A 15119-nucleotide genomic window follows, 5' to 3' on the forward strand; every position below is an offset into this window, starting at 1 on the left:
AAGATGTTGTCCCAAGGGAGTTGACTCTTCCTGGTTCAACAGACCCAACTCAAACTCTATGAGTCCCCAGGAACTCCTGGGGGAGGTGGGTGGATTAAGAGGGCTGGTTTTCAATGGGTAGGGTCTGACATGAAGACAAGAACGTGCTTTCTGTGCCAAAGAGGAAGACTGTAGCTGATTCCTTTCTCCAGGGTTTAAAATCCAGCGTGCTGGCACCCATCCCATGTATCACTCCCCAGGCACGGCCACAGGGTTGGCCATGCAGAAATCCTCATCTGCAGCCTCACAGCAAGGTCAAAGATGATGAGTGAGCAGGATAAGAAATGTGGTGCCAGGGGGGGCAGCAGGGTGGGGACCACCCTTCTCAGAGGACACACAGTTGTGTGAAGAGCCCTCATTGCGACTTTGCTGACCTCAGTTGGCTTGAGCGTGCTTGCTGGGGCTGAGCAGCAGCACAGATGTTGCCCCACTTCACCTCCCTTTTCCCCTTCTGTTTTGCAGCATCCCCTTCAATCAAGCTTCTTGTGGATGACCCGATAGTGGTGAACCCTGGAGAGGCCATCACCTTAGTCTGTGTGACAACAGGAGGGGAGCCAGCCCCCAGCCTGACGTGGGTGAGGTCTGCAGGCACCCTGCCCGAGAAGACAGTCCTCAACGGTGGCACGCTGACTATCCCTGCCATCACCTCAGAAGATGCTGGCACCTACAGTTGCATCGCCAATAACAACGTTGGGAATCCTGCAAAGAAGTCCACCAACATCATCGTGAGAGGTGAGTGGAGCTGGGAAACTCTCGGCCTTTGTCTTGGAAGACTGATTGACTCCTAAGCTGGTGGGGTAGAAGTGTTCACACTGTGGTGTCCTGGGTTTCCAAAAGTATTTCTGATTGTTTCTAATAATGGATGAGAGGGTTGGGCTTGTTCACCCTGGAGAAGAGAAGAGGAGACCTTCTGGTGGCCTGACAGGACTTAAAGGGGCCTACAGGAGAGCCAGGGACAGTTTTTAGCAGGAGCTATTCTGACAGGATGAGGGGTGATGGATTAAAACCGGAAGTGGACATTCAGACTATATAAAGGGGAGAAATTTTGGATGCTGAGGGTGGTGAGCCCCTGGCCCAGGTTGCCCAGAGAGGTGGTGGCTGCCCCATCCCTGGAACCCTTCCAGGTGAGGTTGGCCGGGGCTCTGAGCAAGCTGCTCTAGTTGGGGATGACCTTGAAAGGTGGGAAGGTCCCTTCCCACCCAACCCATTCCATGTTTCTCTTCCATGAGCTCATGTTGGCTCGACATGGCTGGTGGCCCCTTGTGCTGGGCTCAGAGCCCTGAGCTGGCCCAGGGGTGATGTGGTTGCCCCTTTGTGTTGTGAGGATGCAGCAGCTCTCCTGTCCAGACTGGAGACAGCTGATCACCAAAGGACACCAGATCTTCTGGACGTTGCCTGTGCTGGTTCCGTGCACGTGGCACCCTGAGCTCCTGGAGATGCTACCACCTGCTTCACCCTTCCTTCCTCCTCATCAGCTGAGCCTGTTATTGCAATGCAGGCTGTGGATCTGCTGCCCCCAGACCACCGCTGCTCTGGCAGGAGCTTCAGATCAGCACCTGGCCTTTAGTCGCTCTAAATAGCAGGATAAATATCTGTCCTGGCCAGAAGGAGGAGGAGACTGCTTGCAGAACATCCACAGCCTGGTGACGTGGAACTCTCCCTCGGGGGTTTGTCACCTTCTGGCTACCCCCAGGGACACGGGCAGTTGGTTTGAAGGAGGAGTTCTGTTGGCTGATGGGCATCATCAGAGTGGATTAATCTACCTGAACCCAGCAGTTCATCTGAAACTCACTTCCTATCATCTAATCTGTGAGTGGTGGTGAAACAGAAACTCCCACACCATAGGAACTTGAAATAATGGCCTGTGATGAATCACCCTCAGGAGCAAGTGGTGGGAATAGCTGATGAGAGCCATAACCCCTCTTCACTTCTGGTTGCCCAACACATCATCTTCTCCAGCAGGAGGAGGGACGAGAAGCTATTTCTGCTCTGGGGGTCAGGGAGGAGTTTGTCAAGAGATATCCAGAGGTTTGTGTCCAATCTTGGGTTTCCCTTTGGATTTTGGACGTTTGGCTTCGGGGTGGTGATGTCAGGAGGCAGAAGGAGACTTGTTCCAGGCTCGTGGCATCCACACTAATCTGCTGTGATTTATGGTGGTGAGGGAAACACCCTCAGGATGAGGAAAGTCTTGGTGTGAAAAGAGACCTGGATGTTTTAACTGACCCAGCAGACAGCACTGGAGAGCCCAGGGGGAAAGCCAAGGTCCCTAGCTCCCTGCAGACACAAATTCCATGAGTCACAGCCTAATAATAATAATACGCCCCCCAATTTTTATTTATAGAAGGCCATGCCTAGGAGCTGTGAGACGTTGGGCAAAAGAGCATAAAACCATTTAGATGACTTTTTTTTTTCTTGTTTTTCCCTCTCTGCTGTGGCCCTGGTAATTCTGAGAAGGGACTTCAACGAGGAACAACCCATGGAAGAAATAAGGCACAGCTCCCTCCTAGCTCCAGTGCCTGCCATGGTTTTCCCCTTATTATTTCTATTAAAGGGGCAGAACTCCCCTGTAGACCCAAAAAAATCTCTACTCCACTCTTCTTTGATTTATCTTTACTAAAAGCAGTGATTTCAGGAGTGAAATGTGGGGGAAATTTGTCTCAGAGTTCTGGTTTTACTTGGCGGATGTGGGTTTTTTGTAGCGTTTTTGCTTCTCCCCATCCCATCTTTTTTTTTGTTGCTGTGTACCAGGGTTTCCACACAGCAGCTGAGGAGAAAGGAATATTTACTTGAAATAGCACCTGAGCCTTGCAGGAGAAGCCTTTGGAGTTCACATCTGCTGTTAGATGGACTACCAGCCCCAGGATTAGACAATAATCCCCTAATCTTACCCAGGAAGAAGTGTCCAGTTGTCTCAAAGCATCATCAAGGCTCAGATGAAATTTGGTGCCTTTAAACTTCACTAAATTTCCCTGTGTCTTTTATTTTATGTGCTTCAGTCCATGGATGATGCTTCAGCAGCTCTTCATTTAGGGTTTTTCTGGATGTTTTCCTGTTTTTGTGGCTGGCTGCCCAAGTCTGAGCACCAACCACACCTGACTTCAAACCCGTTGTGGATGGTCTCAAATCCCATCACATCTTTAACAACAAAATGATCTAAGTCCAGGGAGAATCCTTCAAAAAAGAAAGGAATGAAAGTAAGGAAATGAACAGCCACAGGAACTCATCCTTTGGGAAAGGCAGAATTGGTGGCTCTATGAGGAATAGAGGGGATGGATGTGGATGTGTTGGAAGAGGAGGTTCAGGCATTGAGGTGACACCAAGGAGTGTTCAGCTCAACTCTGTCCTCCTTTATCAATCCTTCCTGAAACCCTTAAAAAATTGGGGATAAATACAGGGAAATGGCAAGAGGCCCAGATGGGATGATCTGGGGGGATACAAGTGACCTACCTGAGGGATGGTACAAAATATCCCCGCGTGGAAGTGCCCTGAAAACGTCTTCTCTGCTTCTCCAGGGTGTAACCAGCTAGTAACAGATGCTCTCTGCTCAGCTCTCAGGGCATTGCCTTCCATTTATTAGCACCCTGGATTTATCTGGAAGGCTTCTAATATGCATAAGCATTTATTAGGCTGGTTTTTTTCCACTTTTCCTTGATTTCCTCCCCTTCCAGTGAGCGCTGGCACGGAAGGAGACGTTTGGTCCTGAAAATAGAAAACAGACTAAAGCTGCTGCTGTGGTGAGGAAGCCACTTTAGCCAGACCCATCTTTGGATTATTATTTTGGTGGTTTTTTTTTCCTCTTTTGGCCTGGATAACTTCAAAGGAATTGTAAATCCTTCCAACAAACCCAAGCTGGGTGCTTGCCTGTTGGTTTGGATGAACACCCGTCCCTTGCAAAACAACATATGGTGTCTCCTGAAGGAGACCTAAGGAAAAAAGGCTTTGATGTGAGGGTGGCCAAGACTGGAGCAGCTGCCCAGAGAGGTTGTGGAGTCTCCTGCTCTGGAGAGATCCCAAACCCACATGGATGTGATCCTGGGAACCCTGCTGGAGCAGGAGAGTTGGATGAGAAGATCTTCAGAGGTTCTTTCCAACCCCACCACGCTGGGATTCCTGAAGCAGTTAAATTAAACCCCTTTCTTAAGCAAGTTGTAAGCTGCAAACTCTGCTCCTGTTGTCTCCATTCTGCTGGGTTCTTGTGTTTTTGCCTTTCATCCATCAGATATCATTAATCAAAGTTTTATTGAGATGATAAACTGTTTTGAGTACCACGGTGGCCTTCCTGAAAAGGTCCAGGCCAAGTGCAACATCTTTTCATTTCCTCCCTTTGCTTGGAACAGGAGCTCACCAGAGACAAATCCGTGGCCACGTGCTGGTTTACCTGTCCAAATCTTGGTGAGAACACCTCTGAAGTCCATCTGGTTTAACGAGTGGCTTAACTGTCCCCAAAGTAATTGGAGAATATTTCACTCCATCAAAGACATCGTGGTCCATCGAGGTGTCTTGGGTCAAAGCAGAGAAAACAGGACTGTGCTCTCCTTGCAGCAAAGCTGGCTGCTCACCAATCCTCATTAGGAAAGTTTCTTTTCTAAGTATTTTTGTTAGATTAATGGGTTCTTTAAATGATTGCAAGTGTGCCAGCATTTGAGTATTGGTGGGTGTTCTCATCAGTGGCATCTTCACCTCCTGCTCTCAGGCTGATGATTAGAAGTAGCTTCCCTTGACATATTTCTGGGTAAAACCATTAGAAAGCAGAGGAAGCTCGAAGGAAAACTTGACTTCTCTCATTCTAGTAAAAACTGGATATTTTCATCCTTCAATTATAGATGAAAAAAAAAAGAAGCTCTCTCAAGGAGCAAATCCAACACAACTCCTCTGGATAAACAAAGTCCTCAACGAGTCCCATGCCTGATGTGCTTTGCTGTGCTTGCTTGAAGGAGGTTCTGTTATTCTGACTTTTCAGAGTGGAAAAGTGTTGTTCTGATGCACTGGAAATAATTTGTCATAAAGGTCCAGATGGGGAAGATCTGTCAGGCTTCTTTCAGAGCTCCTTCCCACCCAAAATGTTTCTCTTGATTGGCTTTCATCCTGATTTTGCCCTTGTTGGTCTCAACTGGAGGCAGATGATGATCAGTCTTCCTGTGGACATTTTGTTAGTTAGAATCATAAAATCACAGACTGGTTTGGGTTGGAAGGGACCTTTAAAAGTCATCTAGTCCAACCTTCCCCTGCACTGAGGATGGGAAGATGACCATCCAGCTTATCCCACCTCCCAGGAAACCCTAAGCAACCTTCTCTAGTGCTCAGTGCAGGGGGGTTGGACGTGGTGACATTTAAAGGTCCCTTCCAACCCAAACCCAGTTGTTGGTTCTTCTACGCCGAGGATCTTTTAAGAGTTGGCTGTTGGAGGCTATTTTAATCATTTCAAACTGTCTCTTCAATTCCTCCCTGGAGAGGGAAGCAAAAGGCACTAGAGAAATGCTAATACTGGCCTTGTAATCCTTCAGATCCTACAGAAAAGGGTGATAATCACAATGCCACACAGCTTTGGGGTGACAATTGGAAATGTCAAAAGAGGCAGGAATCAAGATAATCACATATCTCCAGCTTCTGGAAAATTACACATTTTCAACAGGACTCAAACTGGATACTCAGAATTAGGAGAGCGTGGAACAACAAATACTCCAAAGGTGCCATAAAGGGGAAAATGAGAATAAAATCTCTCTGTAGCTGACATGATGTCAAGGAATAATCACCAGCTTTTGGTGATGAAGGGTGTAAGGTGGCTCCTCCATCCACTTAGAGAGCAGAGCTACTGGGTGGCACCTTTGAAGGACAACCTGTCCATCAGATTGGGAAACAGGTGGAACCAAGGGAATGTTTTACAGATCTTAAAGTGGCATGGTGGCACAATTTGGGAGGGTGTCAACGTGCACCAGCTTGGATTTGTTGCCTCATCAGCGACTTTTCTTCCCTTCTTTAAGTAGATCCAACTGTGTCTCTCCCATTTTATCTGCAAAGACTCATTTTTTCCATGCCCGTTGACTCTGTGACTTTCCCCTTCTGGGAAGGAGTTAATTTTTCAGAGGGGTGGGGTTCCCTGTCAGTTGAGATATAAAATAATGACCTGTGCTCAACATTAGCACAAAAGCTTTTGCTGAACAAAAAGCACTCCAGGGAAATGCATTTTAGAGGCTGAGATGGCTGGAGGTACCCAGTCCATTATGTCTTTAAAAACTGGATGTGAAGTGTGTAGAAATGGCTGCTAAAAAAAATAAAAAGAAAGGTAAAAGATGCTGATTGTGAAATAAATTAAATTTTTGGTCCCTTTGTGATAGATTAAAAAGATAATAATCCTATAATCTGCTATCACTGATGTCCAAACTCAGACTTCTCACCCTTCTGCTTTCCTGCAGTGGTTTTATTTAGCCTAGGATTTTTTCTTAGGAATTTCCCTCGTTGGTTTATGGCAGTTTCATGAAGGAAAGGGTGTAAACAAGCTTGTCTGGGTGGTTGGTTGGTTGTCAGCCCCTCTGCTGTCACCCCTTGAAGATCCTCCAGTGCTGTTAATTGAAAGGGGCTGATGCCAAGTGCCAGGGCAGACATGAGGCTCACAAGTCTTATCTAGAAGGTGGAAATTAGGCTTTGGCAGCACCCGTGACAGTCATCACCCAGCAGGTCACTGTGGCAGCTGGATGCTGGCCAGTGGCCAAGAGATGTGGCCATCTGACACACAGAATCATCAAGATTGGTTCATCTTGAGATGATCATCAAGAATGAGAGATCAGCAAGAGTGATTTCATGAGAAATGTTTTGAAATTTCTGTTCTGGAAGGCTCTGCTGGGTCACTGAATCCTGCTGTCTTTATCCCAGGCATCCACTTCATCTCATCTCCTGGATAATCTTTTTTTTCATGACTCCACCATGAATTTTGATAGCTTTCTTCCAGCATCCTCCCAGCTCTTCCCAGGAGTCTTCTCCCATAGCTCCCTGCTCTTGACGTTGAGATCCTCTCCCCGTGGCACCACAAGGTGCCTGTGGTGGGTTTGCCATCTTGCTGTGTCTTCTTGGACGTGACAAACCACCTTCCTCTGCTGGGGCATTTTGGACCTTTCAAAAGGAATGGACCTTTAAAAATATTTGGAGATGGGCTTTGGAGGAGGCTCCTGTGGAGGATGAGGATGAAGGTTGGGTCTGTAAATTGGAGGCTGGGCACAAGCCTGGTCCCTCACCCAGTTCCAGCCCTCCTGGCTCACCCGTGGGATCCAGCACTGCTGCAGGCATCTCCCCAGGGTCTCCCCCAGGTTTTTAAGCATGGTTTAGTCTCAAAACCAAAAGCCAACCAATTCTGATCCTTCCACCAAAAGATGCTCCCTGCCAGTAGGATTTCAACCAGACAAGATCTGAGCCTGGAAAACTTGATCTTAGAGCACATCCAAGCGTGTTGCCACAGTCAGCAGTTGCCAATCCACCATCCTAAAAGTTTACAGCTCTGAGAATGAACGTGGAAAAAAAATTGTGCTTCAGAGTTTAATAAGTCTATTTATTTTTATTATCTGCAGTAGCAGTCCCAGGCTGAGTGTACCAGGGATGAGTCCATAAAACAGTTCCATAGAAAACTATAGATCGTTCCCTGCCCTTTCTTTAGGACTTTTCAGCATTTTTGTGTGCAGGAATTTCTTTTTTTTTAAAATAAGTTTTCTGCTCTGCTAAAAACATCACGTGGCCCCTCCCAGAAGGGGTTTCAAGAGGTCCTTTTCCATTTGATCTCTTTCCTTCTGACCCTTGTGTGGTGGCTGCTTCAGGTAGGTTCTTTCTTCACCAGGGCAAGGAAGAAAAAATCCTTATTTTAGGTTTGTTAATAATTATTGACTACTAATTCATGACAAGATTTTGGGGAGGAGTGTGGTGTCATGGTTTAATATTGTATTAGACCTTGGCTGATTAATACATGGTGAGGTCTGTGTGGTTTAAACAACATGGTCATGTTGGCACCAAAAAATAAAGAGTTTTTCAAAGTTTTGCTTCATCTTGAAGGGAGATTGAGAGATGAGGAAGAACAGGGCACAGTGTTTCGTTCTGATGTTACCAAGATACTTTTGATGACCTTGAAATGTGGTTTTTTGGTACTTGTCTTGCACCAGGGAACTGTGAATGGGATTGGTAGATCTCTGCCCAGCTTGACAAATCCTTTTGGAAAGTTTTATAGGATCCTGATTCATTTTAGGAGGCATTGAAGTGTGGAATAAAACCCAAACTGCTGAAGGGGAATGCATCCCAGGCTGGAAGAAGTCCAGGCTCTAACGACATCCTGCAGTGGAACAAAGCTCTGGAGCCACACAAGAAGCAGGAGATGGGGACAGTCCAGGGTGGGAGCCTGGGAAACTGGGGCTTTGCTCCAGCTTTTGGCAGGGAGGCAAATACTCTGTGTTGAGTTTCCTTTGCAGTCCGTGGGGAAAGAGGAGAGAAAATCTACAATATATTACTTTGGGGCATCCAGGAGAACTCAGCAAGGCTTATTTCCTAGGTGTTGTTTTTTGTTGTTTTTTTTTGTTTTTTTTTTTTTTTTGTTGTTTTTTGGCAGCTTTGGCACAAGAATTAAACTCAGCCAAGGCACTGGCCCCAGAAAAGCCCCAGCTGTAATGCTCAGAGGGTTTATCAGTTGTTTGACAAGTGCACAGCCATCTGGGGATTGTGTCAGCTCCTCTGAATGGTTTAATTTATAACCCAAATCTTCTCTGGCTTGTGACAGGGCTCGTGAAGCTCAAGAGATGGGCACTTGGTGGGATGGAGACTCCACACAGCACTGTGGCCTGGACAGCAGCAGCAGCAGGAGGATTTTGTAGCATAGTGAATATTTGGGTTTTATTCCTCTTTCAGGACAAGGGGTGATGGGTTTACACTAAAAGAGGGACATTTAGACTAGAGAGAAGGAAGGGATTTTGGCTGCTGAGGGCGGTGAGCCCCTTAAAGGAGACCTGTAGGAAAGACAGTGACAGTCTTTTCAGCAGGGCCTATTGTGACAGAACAAGAGGTAATGGCTTGAAACTAAAAGAGGGGAGATTGAGGTGAGATATAATGAAGAAATTTTGGATGCTGAGGGTGGTGAGCCCCTGCCCCAGGCTGCCCAGAGAGGTGGTCGCTGCCCCATCCCTGGAACCATCCCAGGTGAGGTTGGCCGGGGCTCTGAGCAACCTGCTCTAGCTGCAGATGTCCCTGCTCAGGGCAGGGGTTGGACTGGGTGACCTTGGAAGGTCCCTTCCCACCCAACCCAGTCTGGGATTCTCTTTGGGGTTTCAAACAGTGTTAAGTGCAAGCTGTCAGTTGGTCACCACCAGTTCCAACCCTGACAGATTCTGATCTGTTTTGGCAGAGGACTTTGGAGCCCTGGTGGCTCGGTGGTTGGACTTGATGATCTCGTAGGTCCCTTCCAACCTAAATGATTCTATGATTCTATGATTTTCACCCTCATGTGCCCATCCTGATGCTTTTGAGTCATCATCTACAACTCCTTCAAATGAGAGATGAGAACAGCCATCCATCAGGCAGATGGGGCTGGTCCCTGTCACAAAATCACCTTTATGCTGGTGTGACAAGAGGAAACAGCCTCAAGCTGCCCCAGGGGAGGTTGAGGTTGGCCCTGAGGAACAATTTCTTGCCCTGGAAGGTTGCCCAGGGCTGTGCCAGGCTGCTCAGGGCAGTGGTGGAGTCCCCACCCCTGGAGGGGTTCCCAAGCCATGGAGATGTGGTATGAGGGGCACAGGTTATTCCCTGGCAGTGCTGGGGGGGTGGTTGGACTTGGTGATCTCAGACTCCATGGTCTTGAAGGTCTTTTCCAACCAAAATAATTCTATGATCCTCTGAGTCCTGGTGTCACAAGCAGGGAACCACCAGCAGAAGGTTGAGCAGTTGCCATCCCTGGAGTTTTTGAAGCCCTAAACAACCTGGTCTGAGCTCACATCTGGCCCTGCTTTGAAGAGGAGCTTGGTCTAGAAACCTCCCAAGCTCCTTTCCCCACTAAAACTTCTTCTGAACCTCTCTTTGCTCTTCAGATGACGCTGATTCCTCTGGAATATTTACTTCTAAAAGCAGTTAAAAGAGAAACCACGCTGAGTTTCACACCCTGGGATCTCAGCTTCGCCCATTTAATGGATCATATACTGAGCAACTTGGAAACTGAAATCTTCATTACAAAGAAATACACCCCTCCCATCCCTCCAGCAGCAAAGCAGGGGAAGAAATAGGAGCTAATTAACTAGAGCACATGTAAAACCAGACACCTGCCACATGACATCTCCCCAATAATAAATCTTTTTCCTTTCAAAATTAGAAGCATTTATAAAAACAGAGGGAAAAAAAAAAAAAACCAACTGAAATCTCTCTGCAATATTTGCATTTAAATTGAAAATGTGAATGCATCTGGTCTTAAAAGTGCCAAATAATTACTTGATATTAAAAAGTTAGGAGGTTTTTCTAGCAGAAGATGCTTGACAACTTAACTTGCAGGAGCTGTAAGAACAATTAAGGTTTGAAAAAAAAAATCTTTCAGCTAAAACCGTGTTGACAGAAGCAAAATGAACTGTTGGTAAAATGCTGAAAATGTGGCTTTTTTTTTTTAAGCAAGGCTTTACTCCAGGTCTGATTTGGTTAGAAAAGTGACTATAGGGAATATTCAGGCAGCCTGATTTTGTCACAGTTATCTCACAGTGTCTTCAATAATCTATTTTAAAAATTTGAGTTTTGAGAGTGGTCCATGGTGGGGCATTCTCCCTAAAAGCTCTGTGCATGTTGATGTGGTTTTGCTCATTTTTAATGTTCTCCTCATGACCCAAGCAAGGTGCACGTTGCCTGGGTGCTCAGCAGGGGCATTTTCTGCTGGAAATCTGCTATGAAAAAAAATAGCATTATTTGGATATGTGCCAGGCTGCCCAGGGCAGTGGTGGTGTCTCCACCCCTGGAGGGTTTTCCAAGCTGTGGAGATGTGGTGTGAGGGACACGGGGCAGTGGGGACCTGGCAGGGCTGGGTTAGTGATTGAACTTGGTGATTTTAAAGGCCTTTTCCAACCAAAATGATTCTGTGGTTCTAAGTATGGCATGAAGCACGTGTCCAGGCTGGATCTAGGTACATTTGGACTTCAGGCTAAACTGGGACATTCCTTTGCATCAGGTGTCTATGTGGCCATGAGGTTCACAGCAGAATAGTGAGGCCTTAAAAAGCATCCAGGTCATAAATGTCATCTCCTGTTTGCTACTGAGGTTTTCCTTGAGTGGTTGCATGTCCGTGCCAGTGCTGGGCATGATGAACGATGGTCATTCATCAGAAAGGAGCAGAGGGGATCATCTCAGGAGGCTTCAGAGTAGGTCTATCTGTGTCCAGAATTGATGTGCAGGCTGTACATAGGTCACAGTGCAGATGAACCGTCATTATGGAGAGCTGCTACCTCCAAACTTGGTCATGTGCAGTGAGATTCTGCCCTTCTGGTTTAGAATTAGGCCAGAAGACTGTGACACTGATTTTCTTCTTTTCCTTTCAAATGTTTTGTGGGTTGGCCAAAGGAAATTTGAGTTTTCAGTGTTCCTCCTACACAAAATGATGTCAAGACATGTTTTAGTGTAGCAGAATGAGGTTGGGTGGACTACAGGGTGATATTCAGCAGTGAGAAAGGTGTTTTGGACAGTTGTTGTCTCTCCTCAGCTTGGCTGTTTGATAACGTAGTTGAAGGCAATAGAATACTGAAGACAATGCAACTTTGTTGTCCACGGCCAAAATAAGCAAAGATTTTGTGTTTCTTAGGAGCTGGTGGTAGGAACTTCATCTTGCTTCTGTTGATTTGATACAGGTAGACACGTTAATAAAGAAAGAAACATCACAGAAGGATTCCTGTGAGTCTGTCTTCACTGGGAATGACTTTTTATGTAACACAGACATCCATTTGTGCTGGGCTTTCACCTAAAAACAGTCTCCAAGGTGTGGGACTGGAGCAGATCCCTTTGTTCCATGCATTAATTCTTCTAATTACTCAATCAGCAACCCAGAGCATTTGTGTGGATGGTGGTTTTGATAAACTGGTGTCTAGGAAAGCATCAGGAGGTGTTAAGATTTTTTCTGTTGGTTGCCTCTGTTGGGAGGGGTCCCAGCAGATTCCCCCAGCCAGTCTCTGCTCCCAGCAGGGACAACGCTCCATGGGCAGAGCTCCTCCCAAGGGCTGGGCTGGGCAGAAAGGCTCTGGCTGCTGCTGGCTCCTGGGCAGAGCAAGGGCACTGCTCAGCCTTGTGCCCCACGCTGGGGGGCAGGGAGGAAGAGGTGGCACCTGCAGGGAGGAGCGGCCAGGAGAGGGGACCCCAAACTGGCCAGCGAGGGATTCCAGCCCAGGTAGGGCATGATGGAGCTGGGGGATCACGAGGGTCAAGGCTCTTCTGCAGTGGCTGGTGTCTGAGGACTCTGTCCTTTCTGGCTTATATCCAGCTCCATGTGTTCTTGAGTCCAGTTCCAGAACCCAGCTCCTGAATCCTGTTCCCATCTGGTGCTGAGTCCAGTCTGGGCCTTCCCCAGTGCTGCCCCACAGCACCAGTGGTGACAGTGACACCATTGCCATCAGGGGCTTGGCTTCCATACTGGGTTTGTCAATATTTGTGTATATTCCATTCCCTGATGATTATTTCCATCCAAGCTGTCTTAGTTCTCTCTCCCAGCCCATAATTCTCTCTCCCTTATTCCCTTTCCCTTCCCCTTTGGGAGGCAGAGGGGTTCACAGAGAGCATCTGTCACGTCTCTGGTGGCCAGCCCAGCCCCAGCCCTTGCCACTTTTCAATTGCTCCCCTGTATCACTGTGATAGAGCAAAGCTCAGCTCACGGGGACGGTGCAGCAGAGGGATGGCACAAGCTGAAATGTGCCTTTCTCTGCTCTTTGAGGTATGAAACAGGTTATTCCAGGGGAGCATAAATAATTCAGCATTCCTGAAATTCCTGCAGTAAAACATCACTTGATTTACTACTGTACATTTTCGTGTGCAGGGTGAAACAAGAGATTTTACCTTTATTTCTCAACGATAGGATCCTTATGATTTCATAAAGATCATGTGCTAGTCATGGAATCCAGCAAAGCAGAGCAGGTGCTTGCACCCCACACGTTGAATGCATCCATTCTGCATGTTAGGCTGGTGTATTTAACCAGCTGCTGTGTTGATTTACTGCTGAAATGCTGTGTTAGAAAGCTGAAGTCTACAGAGCTCCAAGGAAAATGAGGGAATTGCCCCTTGACAGGGCTGGAAGTTGGGTTGTTGTTTTCCTCTGCCAAATCTGGACAGCAGCAAAGACTTGCAGGCGTGTGGTGGGAAGAGTTGGCTCCTCAAGATACTTTGACAGATGAGGAAAAAGGGTTAGGTTTACAAATACACTTCAGGAGTCTTTTAGGGACTATCTGAAATCTTTGTTGTAGGGCTGTGAATCTTCTGAATTGCAGTTGTGTGAAAGCAGGATTGCTTTCCCCATCTGGAAGGCTCTGGGAGATGAGTGATCTGAGGTGATTGAAGCAAGAGGTGGTGATGAGTTGACTGACTTTACCCTCTGCCTGCTGTACATCTTCCTCTCAAGAACCAGTGAATCATTCCAGCAATCATCTTTGGGGCCAGAGATCACAGCAGTGATGGGGAGACTGGCTGCTCAGGCTTTTGAAGCCAGCAGCCTGGGTCTGGATTAACAGACTGGAGTTTCTGGAGAACAAAGCTGAGTCCTGCAGCTCGCTTGCCAAGCAAACTGTTCCCATGATGCTTTTTCTGGTTTTATCCTTTCATGTGAAGCACAAGTCATGGCAAAGGGCTTGATCCAAATGAAGGGCTTGATCCACATAGAAGCCATGGAAGGACCATCATTGACTGTGGTGAACTTGAGATCAGACCTTTGGTCTTTTCCTTGCTGTTTTTTCTGCAGGCCATTGGCTTTACAAGTTGAGGATCTTTGCAGTTAACACAAATTCTCTCATGCATGTGAGAAGGGAAGATCAGGGGGCCAGTGACAGCTGAGCACTGGGAAGGGATAGCAATTGGGTCAAACCTTGCCTGACCCAAGGGATGCAACTGAAACACAACATCTCCAGCAGTTTGCCAGGACCCCGGAAGTGAGCTGGATCTGGAAGAATTAGCCCATACTTAATAAAATGCCAGTCCTGGGTGCCTAGAAGTAAGTGACATACTGGATACTGGGTTCTCCAGACCTCCCAAATCTACCCGTGGTGCTCCAAGACACGTGCAGGTCTTTACATCTGCTTGGCAGATGACCAGGTGCCATTCTGGTCTTGTTCACCAGGAGCAGGTTAAAACAAAATCGCTCCATGAGCCTGAACAAAATGTTAATGGGACAATAAAAATTAGTCCAAGCCACTTCTGCTGAGTGCACAGAGGGTGGACCTCATGTGGTGTCCAACTGCTCAAGGTTAAAATCAATAATCTGCAGTTTTGCTGCTTAATCTTCCTGTTGCCGTGGGCTGCAGATGGACACAAACGTCAGCAAGCACAAAGCTGAGTATTCGGTGGCTGAGGGACCTGGAGTTGTTGAACTTGGAGAACAGGAGGCTCAGGGGAGACCTTCTGGCTCTCCACAACTCCCTGATTAAGAGGTTGGAGCAAGGTGGGTGTTGGTCAGTTCTCCCAAGGACAAAGTGACAAGAGGAAACAGCCTCAAGTTGCTCTAGGGTTTAGGTTTGTGTTGGAGCTGAGGAACAATTTCTTGCCCTTGAGGGTTGTCCAGGGCTGTGCCAGGCTGCCCAGGGCAGTGGTGGAGTCCCCACCCCTGGAGGGGTTTCCAAGCCGTGGAGATGTGGTGTGAGGGACACGGGGCAGTGTGGACCTGGCAGTGCTGGGGGATGGTTTGACTCGATGATCTTGAAGGTCTTTTCCAACCAAAACGATTCTCTGATTCGCTGATCCAGGGAAATTTGCAGCTCGTGGCCTCTGCCTTTGGCAAGAACTTCACACTTCGTTGGCTGTAAGGGCAGAGAGTGCTGCAGGTGGGTCCGTCCCTCAAACACACCACGTGTGGGCCAGCAGAACCAGGGGACGGGGTAAATGGAGAACTTTTCAGCAGG

At 47.4% G+C, this 15119-nt stretch overlaps 1 protein-coding gene across 1 annotated transcript in view; it reads left to right on the forward strand.

The window, feature by feature from the left end:
- LOC103773033 (MAM domain-containing glycosylphosphatidylinositol anchor protein 2-like) overlaps window positions 1–15119 on the forward strand; it is a gene marked incomplete at both ends in the record, with an annotated part of 91787 nt that overhangs the window by 40513 nt on the left and 36155 nt on the right. The window contains 1 exon segment of the mRNA XM_008940384.1: window positions 502–771. Coding sequence (XP_008938632.1) covers window positions 502–771 — 270 coding nt within the window.

This window comes from Merops nubicus, unplaced genomic scaffold (genome assembly GCF_000691845.1).
Source record: "Merops nubicus isolate BGI_N331 unplaced genomic scaffold, ASM69184v1 scaffold1575, whole genome shotgun sequence".
In the NCBI taxonomy this organism is placed as follows: Eukaryota; Metazoa; Chordata; class Aves; order Coraciiformes; family Meropidae; genus Merops; species Merops nubicus.